General features: G+C 50.7%; 1 protein-coding gene across 1 annotated transcript in view; it reads left to right on the top strand.

Annotated features, from left to right (window-relative positions):
• The window catches only part of LOC142187952 (attractin-like protein 1), an 80,719-nt gene that overhangs the window by 40,387 nt on the left and 17,546 nt on the right, over positions 1-22,786 (top strand). The window contains exons 2-5 of the mRNA XM_075261743.1: positions 9,515-9,598; positions 10,257-10,370; positions 17,620-17,748; positions 18,152-18,360. Coding sequence (XP_075117844.1) covers positions 9,515-9,598; positions 10,257-10,370; positions 17,620-17,748; positions 18,152-18,360 — 536 coding nt within the window. The remainder of the gene's footprint in view (positions 1-9,514; positions 9,599-10,256; positions 10,371-17,619; positions 17,749-18,151; positions 18,361-22,786) is intronic.

The raw sequence follows: 22,786 nt of genomic DNA, 5'->3' as shown, positions 1-22,786 counted from the left end.
GCATCTACTGATAATATAGGGGGGGACGGGGAGAGGGGCCGCCTCCAGGAGACCCCCATCTTATATCTGTACATAGAGGGTGGGAGTGGTCCTCTGCATCTACTGATAATATAGGGGGACGGGGAGAGGGGCCGCCTCCAGGAGACCCCCATCTTATATCTGTACACAGGGGGTGGGAGTGGTCCTCTGCATCTACTGATAATATAGGGGGGGACGGGGAGAGGGGCCGCCTCCAGGAGACCCCCATCTTATATCTGTATATAGAAGGTGGGAGTGGTCCTCTGCATCTACTGATAATATAGGGGGACGGGGAGAGGGGCCGCCTCCAGGAGACCCCCATCTTATATCTGTATATAGTGGGTGGGAGTGGTCCTCTGCATCTACTGATAATATAGGGGGGGACGGGGAGAGGGGCCGCCTCCAGGAGACCCCCATCTTATATCTGTACAAAGGGGGTGGGAGTGGTCCTCTGCATCTACTGATAATATAGGGGGACGGGGAGAGGGGCCGCCTCCAGGAGACCCCCATCTTATATCTGTACATAGAGGGTGGGAGTGGTCCTCTGCATCTACTGATTATATAGGGGGACGGGGAGAGGGGCCGCCTCCAGGAGATCCCCATCTTATATCTGTACACAGGGGGTGGGAGTGGTCCTCTGCATCTACTGATAATATAGGGGGACGGGAAGAGGGGCCGCCTCCAGGAGACCCCCATCTTATATCTGTACACAGGGGGTGGGAGTGGTCCTCTGCATCTACTGATAATATAGGGGGGGACGGGGAGAGGGGCCGCCTCCAGGAGACCCCCATCTTATACCTGTACACAGGAGGTGGGAGTGGTCCTCTGCATCTACTGATAATATAGGGGGACGGGGAGAGGGGCCGCCTCCAGGAGGCCCCCATCTTATATCTGTACATAGAGGGTGGGAGTGGTCCTCTGCATCTACTGATAATATAGGGGGACGGGGAGAGGGGCCGCCTCCAGGAGACCCCCATCTTATATCTTTACATAGAGGGTGGGAGTGGTCCTCTGCATCTACTGATAATATAGGGGGACGGGGAGAGGGGCCGCCTCCAGGAGACCCCCATCTTATATCTGTACATAGAGGGTGGGAGTGGTCCTCTGCATCTACTGATAATATAGGGGGACGGGGAGAGGGGCCGCCTCCAGGAGACCCCCATCTTATATCTGTACATAGAGGGTGGGAGTGGTCCTCTGCATCTACTGATAATATAGGGGGGGACGGGGAGAGGGGCCGCCTCCAGGAGACCCCCATCTTATATCTGTACACAGGAGGTGGGAGTGGTCCTCTCCATCTACTGATAATATAGGGGGACGGGGAGAGGGGCCGCCTCCAGGAGACCCCCATCTTATATCTGTACACAGGGGGTGGGAGTGATCCTCTGCATCTACTGATAATATAGGGGGGGACGGGGAGAGGGGCCGCCTCCAGGAGACCCCCATCTTATACCTGTACACAGGAGGTGGGAGTGGTCCTCTGCATCTACTGATAATATAGGGGGACGGGGAGAGGGGCCGCCTCCAGGAGACCCCCATCTTATATCTGTACACAGGGGGTGGGAGTGGTCCTCTCCATCTACTGATAATCTAGGGGGACAGGGAGAGGGGCTGCCTCCAGGAGACCCCCATCTTATACTTGTACATAGAGGGTGGGAGTGGTCCTCTGCATCTACTGATAATATAGGGGGACGGGGAGAGGGGCCGCCTCCAGGAGATCCCCATCTTATATCTGTACATAGTGGGTGGGAGTGGTCCTCTGCATCTACTGATAATATAGGGGGGGACGGGGAGAGGGGCCGCCTCCAGGAGACCCCCATCTTATATCTGTAAATAGAGGGTGGGAGTGGTCCTCTGCATCTACTGATAATATAGGGGGACGGGGAGAGGGGCCGCCCCCAGGAGACCCCCATCTTATATCTGTACACAGGGGGTGGGAGTGGTCCTCTGCATCTACTGATAATATAGGGGGGGACGGGGAGAGGGGCCGCCTCCAGGAGACCCCCATCTTATATCTGTAAATAGAGGGTGGGAGTGGTCCTCTGCATCTACTGATAATATAGGGGGACGGGGAGAGGGGCCGCCTCCAGGAGACCCCCATCTTATATCTGTACACAGGGGGTGGGAGTGGTCCTCTGCATCTACTGATAATATAGGGGGACGGGGAGAGGGGCCGCCTCCAGGAGACCCCCATCTTATATCTGTACACAGGGGGTGGGAGTGGTCCTCTGCATCTACTGATAATATAGGGGGACGGGGAGAGGGGCCGCCTCCAGGAGACCCCCATCTTATATCTGTACACAGGGGGTGGGAGTGGTCCTCTGCATCTACTGATAATATAGGGGCTGATGATATGTGGCAGATATCAGAATATTGGGGGGGGGTCCTGTATAATGCTTCGAGGGCCCCCAGAGGTTCTAGCTCCGCCCCTGTGTGGTTCCTGATGCTTCTCCATTAGTTACAGTGTATCCCTCATAGACTGGTTGCTAGGGGCGACCGCCGCCCTGTCCTTGCCTTAGTTTGCTTTGCATGTTGTTCTTCACCCTCCTCATCCTCTCTATCTCTGGTCCGCGCCCGCTCTGTCTCTGGTCCGCGCCCGCTCTATCTCTGGTCCGCGCCCGCTCTGTCTCTGGTCCGCGCCCGCTCTATCTCTGGTCCGCGCCCGCTCTGTCTCTGGTCCGCGCCCGCTCTGTCTCTGGTCCGCGCCCGCTCTATCTCTGGTCCGCGCCCGCTCTGTCTCTGGTCCGCGCCCGCTCTATCTCTGGTCCGCGCCCGCTCTATCTGGGTGGTCCGCGCCCGCTCTGTCTCTGGTCCGCGCCCGCTCTATCTCTGGTCCGCGCCCGCTCTATCTCTGGTCCGCGCCCGCTCTATCTCTGGTCCGCGCCCGCTCTGTCTGGGTGGTCCGCGCCCGCTCTGTCTGGGTGGTCCGCACCCGCTCTGTCTCTGGTCCGCGCCCGCTCTATCTCTGGTCCGCGCCCGCTCTATCTCTGGTCCGCGCCCGCTCTATCTCTGGTCCGCGCCCGCTCTGTCTCTGGTCCGCGCCCGCTCAGTCTCTGGTCCGCGCCCGCTCTATCTCTGGTCCGCGCCCGCTCTATCTCTGGTCCGCGCCCGCTCTATCTCTGGTCCGCGCCCGCTCTGTCTGGGTGGTCCGCGCCCGCTCTGTCTCTGGTCCCCGCCCGCTCTATCTCTGGTCCGCGCCCGCTCTGTCTCTGGTCCGCGCCCGCTCTATCTCTGGTCCGCGCCCGCTCTATCTCTGGTCCGCGCCCGCTCTGTCTGGGTGGTCCGCGCCCGCTCTGTCTCTGGTCCGCGCCCGCTCTATCTCTGGTCCGCGCCCGCTCTATCTCTGGTCCGCGCCCGCTCTATCTCTGGTCCGCGCCCGCTCTGTCTGGGTGGTCCGCGCCCGCTCTGTCTCTGGTCCGCGCCCGCTCTATCTCTGGTCCGCGCCCGCTCTGTCTGTGGTCCGCGCCCGCTCTGTCTTGGTGGTCCGCGCCCGCTCTGTCTTGGTGGTCCGCGCCCGCTCTGTCTTGGTGGTCCGCGCCCGCTCTGTCTTGGTGGTCCGCGCCCGCTCTGTCTCTGGTCCGCGCCCGCTCTGTCTCTGGTCCGCGCCCGCTCTGTCTCTGGTCCGCGCCCGCTCTGTCTCTGGTCCGCGCCCGCTCTATCTCTGGTCCGCGCCCGCTCTATCTCTGGTCCGCGCCCGCTCTATCTCTGGTCCGCGCCCCGCTCTATCTCTGGTCCGCGCCCGCTCTGTCTGTGGTCCGCGCCCGCTCTGTCTTGGTGGTCCGCGCCCGCTCTGTCTTGGTGGTCCGCGCCCCGCTCTGTCTTGGTGGTCCGCGCCCGCTCTGTCTTGGTGGTCCGCGCCCGCTCTGTCTTGGTGGTCCGCGCCCGCTCTGTCTTGGTGGTCCGCGCCCGCTCTGTCTCTGGTCCGCGCCCGCTCTGTCTCTGGTCCGCGCCCGCTCTGTCTCTGGTCCGCGCCCGCTCTGTCTCTGGTCCGCGCCCGCTCTGTCTCTGGTCCGCGCCCGCTCCGCCTCTGACCACGAGCTGCTGGATTTCACTTTTCACTTGTTTCCTTGCGTGACCCAGCGAAGAAGACGAAGACGTGTCGGCTGTGGATGGCGCCTGCTGCTGCCACCCCCGGGCGCTGCCGCCCTGTCACTCAGTATTATCATGGAGATGTGCACATGCTGCCAGGAGAGAGTGCAGCCAGGCTGTCAGTGCGGAGGAGGGGGGCGCTAGTGAGGAGATGAATTATTAATATGCCCCCAGACCCCGCAGGATCGCAGCTTCTGCATTATCCACTAAAATGACCATCTCTGTGACGCAATGGCTACTAAACGTGTCCCCAGTCACAGCCCCACCCCCGACCTGAAATGGCTGATAGCCGCGGCATTGGGAGAAATGTGTGAATATAAGCCTGGTCCATATACAGTGTGTGACTATAAGCCTGATCCATATACAGTGTGTGACTATAAGCCTGGTCCGTATACAGTGTGTGACTATAAGCCTGGTCCATATACAGTGTGTGACTATAAGCCTGGTCCATATACAGTGTGTGACTATAAGCCTGGTCCGTATACAGTGTGTGACTATAAGCCTGATCCATGTACAGTGTGTGACTATAAGCCTGGTCCGTATACAGTGTGTGACTATAAGCCTGGTCCATATACAGTGTGTGACTATAAGCCTGGTCCATATACAGTGTGTGACTATAAGCCTGATCCATGTACAGTGTGTGACTATAAGCCTGGTCCGTATACAGTGTGTGACTATAAGCCTGATCCATATACAGTGTGTGACTATAAGCCTGGTCCGTATACAGTGTGTGACTATAAGCCTGATCCATATACAGTGTGTGACTATAAGCCTGATCCATATACAGTGTGTGACTATAAGCCTGGTCCATATACAGTGTGTGACTATAAGTCTGGTCCATATACAGTGTGTGACTATAAGCCTGGTCCGTATACAGTGTGTGACTATAAGCCTGGTCCGTATACAGTGTGTGACTATAAGCCTGATCCATATACAGTGTGTGACTATAAGCCTGATCCATATACAGTGTGTGACTATAAGCCTGGTCCATATACAGTGTGTGACTATAAGCCTGGTCCGTATACAGTGTGTGACTATAAGCCTGGTCCGTATACAGTGTGTGACTATAAGCCTGGTCCGTATACAGTGTGTGACTATAAGCCTGGTCCGTATACAGTGTGTGACTATAAGCCTGATCCGTATACAGTGTGTGACTATAAGCCTGATCCATATACAGTGTGTGACTATAAGCCTGATCCATATACAGTGTGTGACTATAAGCCTGGTCCGTATACAGTGTGTGACTATAAGCCTGGTCCGTATACAGTGTGTGACTATAAGCCTGGTCCGTATACAGTGTGTGACTATAAGCCTGGTCCGTATACAGTGTGTGACTATAAGCCTGGTCCGTATACAGTGTGTGACTATAAGCCTGGTCCGTATACAGTGTGTGACTATAAGCCTGGTCCGTATACAGTGTGTGACTATAAGCCTGATCCATATACAGTGTGTGACTATAAGCCTGGTCCATATACAGTGTGTGACTATAAGCCTGGTCCATATACAGTGTGTGACTATAAGCCTGGTCCATATACAGTGTGTGACTATAAGCCTGGTCCATATACAGTGTGTGACTATAAGCCTGGTCCATATACAGTGTGTGACTATAAGCCTGGTCCATATACAGTGTGTGACTATAAGCCTGATCCATATACAGTGTGTGACTATAAGCCTGGTCCATATACAGTGTGTGACTATAAGCCTGATCCATGTACAGTGTGTGACTATAAGCCTGGTCCATGTACAGTGTGTGACTATAAGCCTGGTCCGTATACAGTGTGTGACTATAAGCCTGATCCGTATACAGTGTGTGACTATAAGCCTGGTCCGTATACAGTGTGTGACTATAAGCCTGATCCGTATACAGTGTGTGACTATAAGCCTGGTCCGTATACAGTGTGTGACTATAAGCCTGATCCGTATACAGTGTGTGACTATAAGCCTGGTCCGTATACAGTGTGTGACTATAAGCCTGGTCCGTATACAGTGTGTGACTATAAGCCTGATCCGTATACAGTGTGTGACTATAAGCCTGGTCCGTATACAGTGTGTGACTATAAGCCTGATCCGTATACAGTGTGTGACTATAAGCCTGGTCCATATACAGTGTGTGACTATAAGCCTGGTCCATATACAGTGTGTGACTATAAGCCTGGTCCATATACAGTGTGTGACTATAAGCCTGATCCATGTACAGTGTGTGACTATAAGCCTGGTCATATACAGTGTGTGACTATAAGCCTGGTCCATATACAGTGTGTGACTATAAGCCTGATCCATGTACAGTGTGTGACTATAAGCCTGATCCGTATACAGTGTGTGACTATAAGCCTGATCCGTATACAGTGTGTGACTATAAGCCTGATCCGTATACAGTGTGTGACTATAAGCCTGGTCCGTATACAGTGTGTGACTATAAGCCTGATCCGTATACAGTGTGTGACTATAAGCCTGGTCCATATACAGTGTGTGACTATAAGCCTGATCCGTATACAGTGTGTGACTATAAGCCTGATCCATATACAGTGTGTGACTATAAGCCTGGTCCGTATACAGTGTGTGACTATAAGCCTGATCCGTATACAGTGTGTGACTATAAGCCTGGTCATATACAGTGTGTGACTATAAGCCTGGTCCATATACAGTGTGTGACTATAAGCCTGATCCATGTACAGTGTGTGACTATAAGCCTGATCCATATACAGTGTGTGACTATAAGCCTGGTCCGTATACAGTGTGTGACTATAAGCCTGATCCATATACAGTGTGTGACTATAAGCCTGGTCCATATACAGTGTGTGACTATAAGCCTGATCCATATACAGTGTGTGACTATAAGCCTGGTCCGTATACAGTGTGTGACTATAAGCCTGATCCGTATACAGTGTGTGACTATAAGCCTGGTCCGTATACAGTGTGTGACTATAAGCCTGATCCGTATACAGTGTGTGACTATAAGCCTGATCCGTATACAGTGTGTGACTATAAGCCTGATCCGTATACAGTGTGTGACTATAAGCCTGATCCGTATACAGTGTGTGACTATAAGCCTGGTCCGTAAACAGTGTGTGACTATAAGCCTGATCCATATACAGTGTGTGACTATAAGCCTGATCCGTATACAGTGTGTGACTATAAGCCTGATCCGTATACAGTGTGTGACTATAAGCCTGGTCCGTATACAGTGTGTGACTATAAGCCTGATCCGTATACAGTGTGTGACTATAAGCCTGGTCTGTATACAGTGTGTGACTATAAGCCTGATCCATATACAGTGTGTGACTATAAGCCTGGTCCGTATACAGTGTGTGACTATAAGCCTGGTCCGTATACAGTGTGTGACTATAAGCCTGATCCATATACAGTGTGTGACTATAAGCCTGGTCCATATACAGTGTGTGACTATAAGCCTGATCCGTATACAGTGTGTGACTATAAGCCTGGTCCGTATACAGTGTGTGACTATAAGCCTGATCCGTATACAGTGTGTGACTATAAGCCTGGTCCATATACAGTGTGTGACTATAAGCCTGATCCGTATACAGTGTGTGACTATAAGCCTGATCCGTATACAGTGTGTGACTATAAGCCTGATCCATGTACAGTGTGTGACTATAAGCCTGATCCATATACAGTGTGTGACTATAAGCCTGGTCCATATACAGTGTGTGACTATAAGCCTGATCCATATACAGTGTGTGACTATAAGCCTGGTCCGTATACAGTGTGTGACTATAAGCCTGGTCCATATACAGTGTGTGACTATAAGCCTGATCCATATACAGTGTGTGACTATAAGCCTGGTCCATATACAGTGTGTGACTATAAGCCTGATCCGTATACAGTGTGTGACTATAAGCCTGGTCCATATACAGTGTGTGACTATAAGCCTGATCCATGTACAGTGTGTGACTATAAGCCTGATCCATATACAGTGTGTGACTATAAGCCTGGTCCGTATACAGTGTGTGACTATAAGCCTGGTCCATATACAGTGTGTGACTATAAGCCTGATCCATATACAGTGTGTGACTATAAGCCTGATCCGTATACAGTGTGTGACTATAAGCCTGATCCGTATACAGTGTGTGACTATAAGCCTGATCCATATACAGTGTGTGACTATAAGCCTGGTCCATATACAGTGTGTGACTATAAGCCTGATCCATATACAGTGTGTGACTATAAGCCTGGTCCGTATACAGTGTGTGACTATAAGCCTGGTCCATATACAGTGTGTGACTATAAGCCTGGTCCATATACAGTGTGTGACTATAAGCCTGGTCCGTATACAGTGTGTGACTATAAGCCTGATCCATATACAGTGTGTGACTATAAGCCTGGTCCATATACAGTGTGTGACTATAAGCCTGGTCCGTATACAGTGTGTGACTATAAGCCTGATCCATATACAGTGTGTGACTATAAGCCTGGTCCGTATACAGTGTGTGACTATAAGCCTGGTCCATATACAGTGTGTGACTATAAGCCTGGTCCATATACAGTGCGTGACTATAAGCCTGATCCGTATACAGTGTGTGACTATAAGCCTGATCCATATACAGTGTGTGACTATAAGCCTGATCCGTATACAGTGTGTGACTATAAGCCTGGTCCGTATACAGTGTGTGACTATAAGCCTGATCCATGTACAGTGTGTGACTATAAGCCTGGTCCGTATACAGTGTGTGACTATAAGCCTGATCCATATACAGTGTGTGACTATAAGCCTGGTCCATATACAGTGTGTGACTATAAGCCTGGTCCATATACAGTGTGTGACTATAAGCCTGATCCGTATACAGTGTGTGACTATAAGCCTGATCCATATACAGTGTGTGACTATAAGCCTGATCCATATACAGTGTGTGACTATAAGCCTGGTCCGTATACAGTGTGTGACTATAAGCCTGGTCCATATACAGTGTGTGACTATAAGCCTGATCCGTATACAGTGTGTGACTATAAGCCTGGTCCATATACAGTGTGTGACTATAAGCCTGGTCCGTATACAGTGTGTGACTATAAGCCTGATCCGTATACAGTGTGTGACTATAAGCCTGGTCCGTATACAGTGTGTGACTATAAGCCTGGTCCATATACAGTGTGTGACTATAAGCCTGGTCCATATACAGTGTGTGACTGCCGCCCTATAGGGGTCTCCGGGGACTCTGCTGAGAAGACTTTCCAGTGTATTAGAGGTTAAGGGGTCGGTGACAACCAATATGGCCGCCATTCCGGCTGTGACAGAAGTTATCAGCCAGCCTTGTACATATCCCAGCACATAGATGAGTGCAGGATTCTGGTAAAGCTGGGTGACTACCCTTATAGCACATGTGACTATATCACTGTGACGCCCCTCCCCCCGTCTTTCCCTATATTACACTCATGGCTTTGTGTCTTTCAGGCTGACGGAGCCCTCGGGATATCTGACTGACGGACCCATCAACTACAAGTACAAGACCAAGTGCACCTGGCTGATCGAGGGCTAGTGAGTAGTGGCGCCATCTAGTGCCAGTGCAGTCATTGCCTCCACCCAGGAGAGAAGCTCCACCGCCCCCCTGCGGGCTGATCACCCAGCTTTCCTACTCTCTGCCTAGTGATATTATTCTGTTACATCTGATCCTAGGAAAGCTGTGTGATCAGTCACTCGGACACATCTCTCTAAGTGGCCATCGATGGTTATTAGCCTTTGTGCCTAATCTTTGGCATTTTCCGGATCTCTGCTTGCTGCCAGTGAATGGAGATCCTCTTACACCGCAGACCTTGTCTGACAGCTGAGGGTTTGTGCTAGTGTGTTAGTGTAGACAATCTCTGCCTGCCCTGATAGTTTGTTACAATGTACCAGTCCAGCCTGTTTACAGAGGATCATCTAGACTCAATACATTGTAGCAAACCTTCAGCTGTGAGACTTCCTAGATTAGAATGGATGATCAGGGAGGTAACTAATGTGTATTCTCAGTCACTGACAGTCAGCAGAGATCTTAGAAATGGTGAGGAATGGGAAGACGACTGATGGGGCTTTATTCTCAGCCTGGCCCCTGGCCCTGTCATTGTGGCCCCTGGCCCTGTCATTGTGGCCCCTGGCCCTGTCATTGTGGCCCCTGGTGTCTGTGCAGTGTTAACCCTCTGTTGTTTTCCTCTTGCAGCTCGAACGCCGTCCTGAGGTTACGCTTCAATCACTTTGCCACAGAATGTAGCTGGGACCACATGTACGTGTACGACGGAGATTCCATATACTCGCCACTCATTGCCGTGCTGAGGTGAGTAGCGCCACATCTGGTCAGCAGGATTAGGGTACAATGACCCCCCCCCCTTCCCACTATTGTCCATGAGCCGCCCCGTGAGTCCAGGATGAGGTCTGATGAGTGGTCAGCTGGCGTCCTCTAGTGGCCACATCTGGTCAGCAGGATTAGGGTACAATGACCCCCCCCCTTCCCACTATTGTCCATGAGCCGCCCCGTGAGACCAGGATGAGGTCTGATGAGTGGTCAGCTGGCGTCCTCTAGTGGCCACATCTGGTCAGCAGGATTAGGGTACAATGACCCCCCCCCCTTCCCACTATTGTCCATGAGCCGCCCCGTGAGTCCAGGATGAGGTCTGATGAGTGGTCAGCTGGCGTCCTCTAGTGGCCACATCTGGTCAGCAGGATTAGGGTACAATGATCCCCCCCCCCCCCTTCCCACTATTGTCCATGAGCCGCCCCGTGAGACCAGGATGAGGTCTGATGAGTGGTCAGCTGGCGTCCTCTAGTGGCCACATCTGGTCAGCAGGATTAGGGTACAATGACCCCCCCCCCTTCCCACTATTGTCCATGAGCCGCCCCGTGAGACCAGGATGAGGTCTGATGAGTGGTCAGCTGGCGTCCTCTAGTGGCCACATCTGGTCAGCAGGATTAGGGTACAATGACCCCCCCCCCCTTCCCACTATTGTCCATGAGCCGCCCCGTGAGTCCAGGATGAGGTCTGATGAGTGGTCAGCTGGCGTCCTCTAGTGGCCACATCTGGTCAGCAGGATTAGGGTACAATGATCCCCCCCCCTTCCCACTATTGTCCATGAGCCGCCCCGTGAGACCAGGATGAGGTTTGATGAGTGGTCAGCTGGCGTCCTCTAGTGGCCACATCTGGTCAGCAGGATTAGGGTACAATGACCCCCCCCCTTCCCACTATTGTCCATGAGCCGCCCCGTGAGACCAGGATGAGGTCTGATGAGTGGTCAGCTGGCGTCCTCTAGTGGCCACATCTGGTCAGCAGGATTAGGGTACAATGACCCCCCCCTTCCCACTATTGTCCATGAGCCGCCCCGTGAGACCAGGATGAGGTCTGATGAGTGGTCAGCTGGCGTCCTCTAGTGGCCACATCTGGTCAGCAGGATTAGGGTACAATGACCCCCCCCCTTCCCACTATTGTCCATGAGCCGCCCCGTGAGTCCAGGATGAGGTCTGATGAGTGGTCAGCTGGCGTCCTCTAGTGGCCACATCTGGTCAGCAGGATTAGGGTACAATGACCCCCCCCCCCCCCCCCCCCCTTCCCACTATTGTCCATGAGCCGCCCCGTGAGTCCAGGATGAGGTCTGATGAGTGGTCAGCTGGCGTCCTTAGTGGCCACATCTGGTCAGCAGGATTAGGGTACAATGACCCCCCCCCCTTCCCACTATTGTCCATGAGCCGCCCCGTGAGTCCAGGATGAGGTCTGATGAGTGGTCAGCTGGCGTCCTCTAGTGGCCACATCTGGTCAGCAGGATTAGGGTACAATGATCCCCCCCCCTTCCCACTATTGTCCATGAGCCGCCCCGTGAGTCCAGGATGAGGTCTGATTAGTGGTCAGCTGGCGTCCTCTAGTGGCCACATCTGGTCAGCAGGATTAGGGTACAATGACCCCCCCCCCCTTCCCACTATTGTCCATGAGCCGCCCCGTGAGTCCAGGATGAGGTCTGATGAGTGGTCAGCTGGCGTCCTCTAGTGGCCACATCTGGTCAGCAGGATTAGGGTACAATGACCCCCCCCCCCTTCCCACTATTGTCCATGAGCCGCCCCGTGAGACCAGGATGAGGTCTGATGAGTGGTCAGCTGGCGTCCTCTAGTGGCCACATCTGGTCAGCAGGATTAGGGTACAATGACCCCCCCCCTTCCCACTATTGTCCATGAGCCGCCCCGTGAGTCCAGGATGAGGTCTGATGAGTGGTCAGCTGGCGCCCTCTAGTGGCCACATCTGGTCAGCAGGATTAGGATACAATGACCCCCCCCCCTTCCCACTATTGTCCATGAGCCGCCCCGTGAGACCAGGATGAGGTCTGATGAGTGGTCAGCTGGCGTCCTCTAGTGGCCACATCTGGTCAGCAGGATTAGGGTACAATGACCCCCCCCTTCCCACTATTGTCCATGAGCCGCCCCGTGAGTCCAGGATGAGGTCTGATGAGTGGTCAGCTGGCGTCCTCTAGTGGCCACATCTGGTCAGCAGGATTAGGGTACAATGATCCCCCCCCTTCCCACTATTGTCCATGAGCCGCCCCGTGAGTCCAGGATGAGGTCTGATGAGTGGTCAGCTGGCGTCCTCTAGTGGCCACATCTGGTCAGCAGGATTAGGGTACAATGACCCCCCCCCCCCTTCCCACTATTGTCCATGAGCCGCCCCGTGAGTCCAGGATGAGGTCTGATGAGTGGTCAGCTGGCGTCCTCTAGTGGCCACATCTGGTCAGCAGGATTAGGGTACAATGATCCCCCCCCTTCCCACTATTGTCCATGAGCCACCCCGTGAGACCAGGATGAGGTCTGATGAGTGGTCAGCTGGCATCCTCTAGTGGCCACATCTGGTCAGCAGGATTAGGGTACAATGACCCCCCCCCCTTCCCACTATTGTCCATGAGCCGCCCCGTGAGACCAGGATGAGGTCTGATGAGTGGTCAGCTGGCGTCCTCTAGTGGCCACATCTGGTCAGCAGGATTAGGGTACAATGATCCCCCCCCCCTTCCCACTATTGTCCATGAGCCGCCCCGTGAGTCCAGGATGAGGTCTGATGAGTGGTCAGCTGGCGTCCTCTAGTGGCCACATCTGGTCAGCAGGATTAGGGTACAATGATCCCCCCCTTCCCACTATTGTCCATGAGCCGCCCCGTGAGACCAGGATGAGGTCTGATGAGTGGTCAGCTGGCGTCCTCTAGTGGCCACATCTGGTCAGCAGGATTAGGGTACAATGACCCCCCCCCCCTTCCCACTATTGTCCATGAGCCGCCCCGTGAGACCAGGATGAGGTCTGATGAGTGGTCAGCTGGCGTCCTCTAGTGGCCACATCTGGTCAGCAGGATTAGGGTACAATGATCCCCCCCCCTTCCCACTATTGTCCATGAGCCGCCCCGTGAGTCCAGGATGAGGTCTGATGAGTGGTCAGCTGGCGTCCTCTAGTGGCCACATCTGGTCAGCAGGATTAGGGTACAATGACCCCCCCCTTCCCACTATTGTCCATGAGCCGCCCCGTGAGACCAGGATGAGGTCTGATGAGTGGTCAGCTGGCGTCCTCTAGTGGCCACATCTGGTCAGCAGGATTAGGGTACAATGACCCCCCCCTTCCCACTATTGTCCATGAGCCGCCCCGTGAGTCCAGGATGAGGTCTGATGAGTGGTCAGCTGGCGTCCTCTAGTGGCCACATCTGGTCAGCAGGATTAGGGTACAATGACCCCCCCCCCCCCCTTCCCACTATTGTCCATGAGCCGCCCCGTGAGACCAGGATGAGGTCTGATGAGTGGTCAGCTGGCGTCCTCTAGTGGCCACATCTGGTCAGCAGGATTAGGGTACAATGATCCCCCCCCCTTCCCACTATTGTCCATGAGCCGCCCCGTGAGTCCAGGATGAGGTCTGATGAGTGGTCAGCTGGCGTCCTCTAGTGGCCACATCTGGTCAGCAGGATTAGGGTACAATGACCCCCCCCCCTTCCCACTATTGTCCATGAGCCGCCCCGTGAGTCCAGGATGAGGTCTGATGAGTGGTCAGCTGGCGTCCTCTAGTGGCCACATCTGGTCAGCAGGATTAGGGTACAATGACCCCCCCCCTTCCCACTATTGTCCATGAGCCGCCCCGTGAGTCCAGGATGAGGTCTGATGAGTGGTCAGCTGGCGTCCTCTAGTGGCCACATCTGGTCAGCAGGATTAGGGTACAATGATCCCCCCCCTTCCCACTATTGTCCATGAGCCGCCCCGTGAGACCAGGATGAGGTCTGATGAGTGGTCAGCTGGCGTCCTCTAGTGGCCACATCTGGTCAGCAGGATTAGGGTACAATGACCCCCCCCCTTTCCCACTATTGTCCATGAGCCGCCCCGTGAGACCAGGATGAGGTCTGATGAGTGGTCAGCTGGCGTCCTCTAGTGGCCACATCTGGTCAGCAGGATTAGGGTACAATGACCCCCCCCCTTCCCACTATTGTCCATGAGCCGCCCGTGAGTCCAGGATGAGGTCTGATTAGTGGTCAGCTGGCGTCCTCTAGTGGCCACATCTGGTCAGCAGGATTAGGGTACAATGATCCCCCCCCCTTCCCACTATTGTCCATGAGCCGCCCCGTGAGACCAGGATGAGGTCTGATGAGTGGTCAGCTGGCGTCCTCTAGTGGCCACATCTGGTCAGCAGGATTAGGGTACAATGATCCCCCCCCTTCCCACTATTGTCCATGAGCCGCCCCGTGAGACCAGGATGAGGTCTGATGAGTGGTCAGCTGGCGTCCTCTAGTGGCCACATCTGGTCAGCAGGATTAGGGTACAATGACCCCCCCCCTTCCCACTATTGTCCATGAGCCGCCCCGTGAGTCCAGGATGAGGTCTGATGAGTGGTCAGCTGGCGTCCTCTAGTGGCCACATCTGGTCAGCAGGATTAGGGTACAATGACCCCCCCCCCTTCCCACTATTGTCCATGAGCCGCCCCGTGAGTCCAGGATGAGGTCTGATGAGTGGTCAGCTGGCGTCCTCTAGTGGCCACATCTGGTCAGCAGGATTAGGGTACAATGACCCCCCCCCTTCCCACTATTGTCCATGAGCCACCCCGTGAGACCAGGATGAGGTCTGATGAGTGGTCAGCTGGCGTCCTCTAGTGGCCACATCTGGTCAGCAGGATTAGGGTACAATGATCCCCCCCCCCTTCCCACTATTGTCCATGAGCCGCCCCGTGAGACCAGGATGAGGTCTGATGAGTGGTCAGCTGGCGTCCTCTAGTGGCCACATCTGGTCAGCAGGATTAGGGTACAATGACCCCCCCCTTCCCACTATTGTCCATGAGCCGCCCCGTGAGTCCAGAATGAGGTCTGATGAGTGGTCAGCTGGCGTCCTCTAGTGGCCACATCTGGTCAGCAGGATTAGGGTACAATGACCCCCCCCCCTTCCCACTATTGTCCATGAGCCGCCCCGTGAGTCCAGGATGAGGTCTGATGAGTGGTCAGCTGGCGTCCTCTAGTGGCCACATCTGGTCAGCAGGATTAGGGTACAATGACCCCCCCCCCTTCCCACTATTGTCCATGAGCCACCCCGTGAGACCAGGATGAGGTCTGATGAGTGGTCAGCTGGCGTCCTCTAGTGGCCACATCTGGTCAGCAGGATTAGGGTACAATGATCCCCCCCCCTTCCCACTATTGTCCATGAGCCGCCCCGTGAGTCCAGGATGAGGTCTGATGAGTGGTCAGCTGGCGTCCTCTAGTGGCCACATCTGGTCAGCAGGATTAGGGTACAATGACCCCCCCCCCCCCCCCCCTTCCCACTATTGTCCATGAGCCGCCCCGTGAGTCCAGGATGAGGTCTGATGAGTGGTCAGCTGGCGTCCTCTAGTGGCCACATCTGGTCAGCAGGATTAGGGTACAATGACCCCCCCCCCCCCCCCTTCCCACTATTGTCCATGAGCCGCCCCGTGAGTCCAGGATGAGGTCTGATGAGTGGTCAGCTGGCGTCCTCTAGTGGCCACATCTGGTCAGCAGGATTAGGGTACAATGACCCCCCCCCTTCCCACTATTGTCCATGAGCCGCCCCGTGAGTCCAGGATGAGGTCTGATGAGAGGTCAGCTGGCGTCCTCTAGTGGCCACATCTGGTCAGCAGGATTAGGGTACAATGATCCCCCCCCCTTCCCACTATTGTCCATGAGCCGCCCCGTGAGTCCAGGATGAGGTCTGATGAGTGGTCAGCTGGCGTCCTCTAGTGGCCACATCTGGTCAGCAGGATTAGGGTACAATGATCCCCCCCCTTCCCACTATTGTCCATGAGCCGCCCCGTGAGACCAGGATGAGGTCTGATGAGTGGTCAGCTGGCGTCCTCTAGTGGCCACATCTGGTCAGCAGGATTAGGGTACAATGATCCCCCCCCTTCCCACTATTGTCCATGAGCCGCCCCGTGAGTCCAGGATGAGGTCTGATGAGTGGTCAGCTGGCGTCCTCTAGTGGCCACATCTGGTCAGCAGGATTAGGGTACAATGACCCCCCCCCCCCTTCCCACTATTGTCCATGAGCCGCCCCGTGAGTCCAGGATGAGGTCTGATGAGTGGTCAGCTGGCGTCCTCTAGTGGCCACATTTGGGTATGGCAGCTGGTTTATATCGGTTTAATCAGGTTCACACTAGTGTTCAGGTTTCCATTATTTGTTCTGCTCGGGGACGCAAAAACCAAAATCACTACCCTCTTCTAAAGCGGTTACCTGTGGAGAGTTACTTTTCTGTCTGCATATTAGTAATGGGGACTGAAGCCTAAAGTCTGCTTTATACTCAGCAGTAACTGTATCTCCTGCTTGTTATAGTGTATCAGTCTAGACTGGATGTAAGTGGAACAGACCCTCTGCTGTGACAAGCATTAGGTCAGTTGTGCAGACTGTGATTATAAACATTCCCAGTCACTGACAGCAAGCAGAACTCTTATGGAGGGGCTGAGACACGGCGTCTAGGAGGAGGTTACAGCACTTTCCACCTTAGGCTGCGTTCACACTACTGCCGCTGTCCACCTTGGAGTTGGGGAACTGGACGTAAACCCCATTCATATTAAAGCTGACCGCCGGCAAGCCGTCCAGTGTCCTGGGGGGCGGACAATGGTGGACGTCTCACCCCAGCCTTAGAGTTTCCTGTAGAGTTTGGCTTCTGGGATGATCTGTTTATGGGAAAGCTGGGTGACTATGGCTATGCTGTGGCCCCCACCGCTACACTGCGGCCCCTAGACAGAATCCGCTCTCTGCTTTCTTCCCTCTTGCCATGCTCTAGTTTTGGAGTCACATGAGCAGCGCTCGGTGCGGGGTGTCACTATTGATTAATGGAGTATACACAGGTGTCTGGGAAGTAGGTCAGCTACGGCCTGCACTGTGCGGGGGAAGGGACACTCGCTTTGTGGATCTTCTCCCGTCTTCCAGACTTTGTATTTCAGGATCTCTGCTGCTGTCTTTATCCAGAGACTGACCTTCCACCTTGACCTGTTCCTGCTCACAGCAGATGACTTGTTACAGTGTTTCAGTCTTGTGTATGTGATAGGTCTCGCCCTCTGTAATCGCCATCTTCTCCTCTGCTTGCAGTGGTCTCATCGTTCCTGAAGTGGCTGGCAATGAGACGGTCCCGGAGGTGGTCACCACGTCAGGATACGCCCTCTTGCACTTTTTCAGCGATGCTGCTTATAATCTCACCGGCTTTAACATCTTCTACTCGTACGTAGACGGCGCGGGGGTCATTCACATCCTTCTATGCGTCCTTGTGGATATTGCTCACGCTTCTGTAGTTTTGTGTAATGGAATCATTGTTGCAGGGTTACAATTCTAAATAATAGGGGGTTACATTGTGACGCAGGTCACATGATCAGATCAGTGATGATCGCTACAATGTGACGCTCCAGCATGTAAATGACATCACATAGCGCCACCTTGTGGTCATTGGGGGGCTGTTGCCTGTCATTGGTTGTTCTCTGTACTGGAGTCTTCCTTAGTGTGCCACTTGCTCTGTGTGCTTTGGCTGTATATATGTAGATACTGTGGTTACACTTCTTGTTACATTGTGTCAGTTTTGTTTGTGTTTTCATCTGATAGATAACACTCTACGTTCTATCACCCATAGAATAAATTCCTGTCCAAACAATTGTTCCGGCCATGGCAAGTGCACGACTAGCAGCTCTGTCCCCGGCCGAGTTTACTGTGAATGTGACAAGTACTGGAAGGGAGAAGCCTGCGACATCCCCTACTGCAAGAATAACTGCGGCAGCCCTGACCACGGCTACTGCGACCTGACCGGAGAGAAGCTCTGCGTGTGCAATGACAGCTGGCAAGGTGACAACCTCAGGATCCTGCAAACTGTGCATTTATTACATAGGGGTAGTCCTGCACCCTGGAAATGTCTATGCATGCCAGATCATGGATGTAATGAGAACTGATACTGCACGGACTGTGGAATTGGTGGAATGGTACCAAAATATTACATTGTTCTACAGTAGATTTTTTTTTCATATAAATTTATATAGTATTATAGTGATATGTAGTGATCATGTATAGTGTTATAGTGACATGTAGTGGTCATGTATAGTGTTATAGTGACATGTAGTGGTCATGTATAGTGTTATAGTGACGTGTAGTGGTCATGTATAGTGTTATAGTGACATGTAGTGGTCATGTATAGTGTTATAGTGACATGTAGGGGTGCTGTGTAGTGTTATAGTGACATGTAGTGGTCATGTATAGTGTTATAGTGACATGTAGTGGTCATGTATAGTGTTATAGTGACATGTAGTGGTCATGTATAGTGTTATAGTGACATGTAGTGGTCATGTATAGTGTTATAGTGACATGTAGTGGTCATGTATAGTGTTATAGTGACACCTAGTGGTCATGTATAGTGTTATAGTGACATGTAGTGGTCATGTATAGTGTTATAGTGACATGTAGTGGTCATGTATAGTGTTATAGTGACATGTAGTGGTCATGTATAGTGTTATAGTGACATGTAGTGGTCATGTATAGTGTTATAGTGACATGTAGTGGTCATGTGTAGTGTTATAGTGACATGTAGTGGTCATGTATAGTGTTATAGTGACATGTAGTGGTCATGTATAGTGTTATAGTGACATGTAGGGGTGGTGTGTAGTGTTATAGTGACATGTAGTGGTCATGTATAGTGGTATAGTGACATGTAGTGGTCATGTATAGTGTTATAGTGACATGTAGTGGTCATGTATAGTGTTATAGTGACATGTAGTGGCCATGTATAGTGTTATAGTGACATGTAGGGGTGGTGTGTAGTGTTATAGTGACATGTAGTGGTCATGTATAGTGTTATAGTGACATGTATTGGTCATGTATAGTGTTATAGTGACATGTAGTGGTCATGTATAGTGTTATAGTGACATGTAGTGGTCATGTATAGTGTTATAGTGACACCTAGTGGTCATGTATAGTGTTATAGTGACATGTAGTGGTCATGTATAGTGTTATAGTGACATGTAGTGGTCATGTATGGTGTTATAGTGACATGTATTGGTCATGTATAGTGTTATAGTGACATGTAGTGGTCATGTGTAGTGTTATAGTGACATGTAGTGGTCATGTATAGTGTTATAGTGACATGTAGGGGTGGTGTGTAGTGTTATAGTGACATGTAGTGGTCATGTATAGTGTTATAGTGACATGTAGTGGTCATGTATAGTGTTATAGTGACATGTAGTGGTCATGTATAGTGTTATAGTGACATGTAGTGGTCATGTATAGTGTTATAGTGACATGTAGGGGTGGTGTGTAGTGTTATAGTGACATGTAGTGGTCATGTATAGTGTTATAGTGACATGTAGTGGTCATGTATAGTGTTATAGTGACATGTAGTGGTCATGTATATAGTGTTATAGTGACATGTAGTGGTCATGTATAGTGTTATAGTGACATGTATTGGTCATGTATAGTGTTATAGTGACATGTAGTGGTCATGTGTAGTGTTATAGTGACATGTAGTGGTCATGTATAGTGTTATAGTGACATGTAGTGGTCATGTATAGTGTTATAGTGACATGTAGGGGTGGTGTGTAGTGTTATAGTGACATGTAGTGGTCATGTATAGTGGTATAGTGACATGTAGTGGTCATGTATAGTGTTATAGTGACATGTAGTGGTCATGTATAGTGTTATAGTGACATGTAGTGGCCATGTATAGTGTTATAGTGACATGTAGGGGTGGTGTGTAGTGTTATAGTGACATGTAGTGGTCATGTATAGTGTTATAGTGACATGTATTGGTCATGTATAGTGTTATAGTGACATGTAGTGGTCATGTATAGTGTTATAGTGACATGTAGTGGTCATGTATAGTGTTATAGTGACACCTAGTGGTCATGTATAGTGTTATAGTGACATGTAGTGGTCATGTATAGTGTTATAGTGACATGTAGTGGTCATGTATGGTGTTATAGTGACATGTATTGGTCATGTATAGTGTTATAGTGACATGTAGTGGTCATGTGTAGTGTTATAGTGACATGTAGTGGTCATGTATAGTGTTATAGTGACATGTAGGGGTGGTGTGTAGTGTTATAGTGACATGTAGTGGTCATGTATAGTGTTATAGTGACATGTAGTGGTCATGTATAGTGTTATAGTGACATGTAGTGGTCATGTATAGTGTTATAGTGACATGTAGTGGTCATGTATAGTGTTATAGTGACATGTAGGGGTGGTGTGTAGTGTTATAGTGACATGTAGTGGTCATGTATAGTGTTATAGTGACATGTAGTGGTCATGTATAGTGTTATAGTGACATGTAGTGGTCATGTATATAGTGTTATAGTGACATGTAGTGGTCATGTATAGTGTTATAGTGACATGTAGGAGTGCTGTGTAGTGTTATAGTGACATGTAGTGGTCATGTATAGTGTTATAGTGACATGTAGTGGTCATGTATAGTGTTATAGTGACATGTAGTGGTCATGTATAGTGGTATAGTGACATGTAGTGGTCATGTATAGTGGTATAGTGACATGTAGTGGTCATGTATAGTGTTATAGTGACATGTAGTGGTCATGTATAGTGGTATAGTGACATGTAGTGGTCATGTATAGTGTTATAGTGACATGTAGTGGTCATGTATATAGTGTTATAGTGACATGTAGGGGTCATGTATAGTGTTATAGTGACATGTAGTGGTCATGTATAGTGTTATAGTGACATGTAGGGGTGGTGTGTAGTGTTATAGTGACATGTAGTGGTCATGTATAGTGTTATAGTGACATGTAGTGGTCATGTATAGTGTTATATTGACATGTAGTGGTCATGTATAGTGTTATAGTGACATGTAGGGGTCATGTATAGTGGTATAGTGACATGTAGTGGTCATGTATAGTGTTATAGTGACATGTAGTGGTCATGTATAGTGTTATAGTGACATGTAGTGGTCATGTATAGTGTTATAGTGACATGTAGTGGTCATGTATAGTGTTATAGTGACATGTAGGGGTGCTGTGTAGTGTTATAGTGACATGTAGTGGTCATGTATATAGTGTTATAGTGATATGTAGTGATCATGTATAGTGTTATAGTGACGTGTAGTGGTCATGTATAGTGTTATAGTGACATGTAGTGGTCATGTATAGTGTTATAGTGACATGTAGTGGTCATGTATAGTGTTATAGTGACATGTATTGGTCATGTATAGTGTTATAGTGACATGTAGTGGTCATGTATAGTGTTATAGTGACATGTAGTGGTCATGTATAGTGTTATAGTGACATGTAGTGGTCATGTATAGTGGTATAGTGACATGTAGTGGTCATGTATAGTGTTATAGTGACATGTAGTGGTCATGTATAGTGTTATAGTGACATGTATAGTGTTATAGTGACATGTAGGGGTGCTGTGTAGTGTTATAGTGACATGTAGTGGTCATGTATAGTGGTATAGTGACATGTAGTGGTCATGTATAGTGTTATAGTGACATGTAGTGGTCATGTATAGTGTTATAGTGACATGTAGTGGTCATGTATAGTGTTATAGTGACATGTAGTGGTCATGTATAGTGTTATAGTGACATGTAGGGGTGCTGTGTAGTGTTATAGTGACATGTAGTGGTCATGTATAGTGTTATAGTGACATGTAGGGGTGGTGTGTAGTGTTATAGTGACATGTAGTGGTCATGTATAGTGTTATAGTGACATGTAGTGGTCATGTATAGTGTTATAGTGACGTGTAGTGGTCATGTATAGTGTTATAGTGACATGTAGTGGTCATGTATAGTGTTATAGTGACGTGTAGTGGTCATGTATAGTGTTATAGTGACATGTAGTGGTCATGTATAGTGTTATAGTAACATGTAGTGGTCATGTATGGTGTTATAGTGACATGTAGCGGTCATGTATGGTGTTATAGTGACATGTAGTGGTCATGTATAGTGTTATAGTGACACCTAGTGGTCATGTATAGTGTTATAGTGACATGTATTGGTCATGTGTAGTGTTATAGTGACATGTAGTGGTCATGTATAATGTTATAGTGACATGTATTGGTCATGTATAGTGGTATAGTGACATGTATTGGTCATGTATAGTGTTATAGTGACATGTATTGGTCATGTATAGTGGTATAGTGACACCTAGTGGTCATGTATAGTGTTATAGTGACACGTAGTGGTCATGTATAGTGTTATAGTGACACCTAGTGGTCATGTATAGTGTTATAGTGACATGTAGTGGTCATGTATAGTGTTATAGTGACATGTAGTGGT

This window comes from Leptodactylus fuscus, unplaced genomic scaffold (genome assembly GCF_031893055.1).
Source record: "Leptodactylus fuscus isolate aLepFus1 unplaced genomic scaffold, aLepFus1.hap2 HAP2_SCAFFOLD_344, whole genome shotgun sequence".
NCBI lineage: Eukaryota > Metazoa > Chordata > Amphibia > Anura > Leptodactylidae > Leptodactylus > Leptodactylus fuscus.
This window is presented reverse-complemented; position numbering and strand designations above follow the sequence as displayed.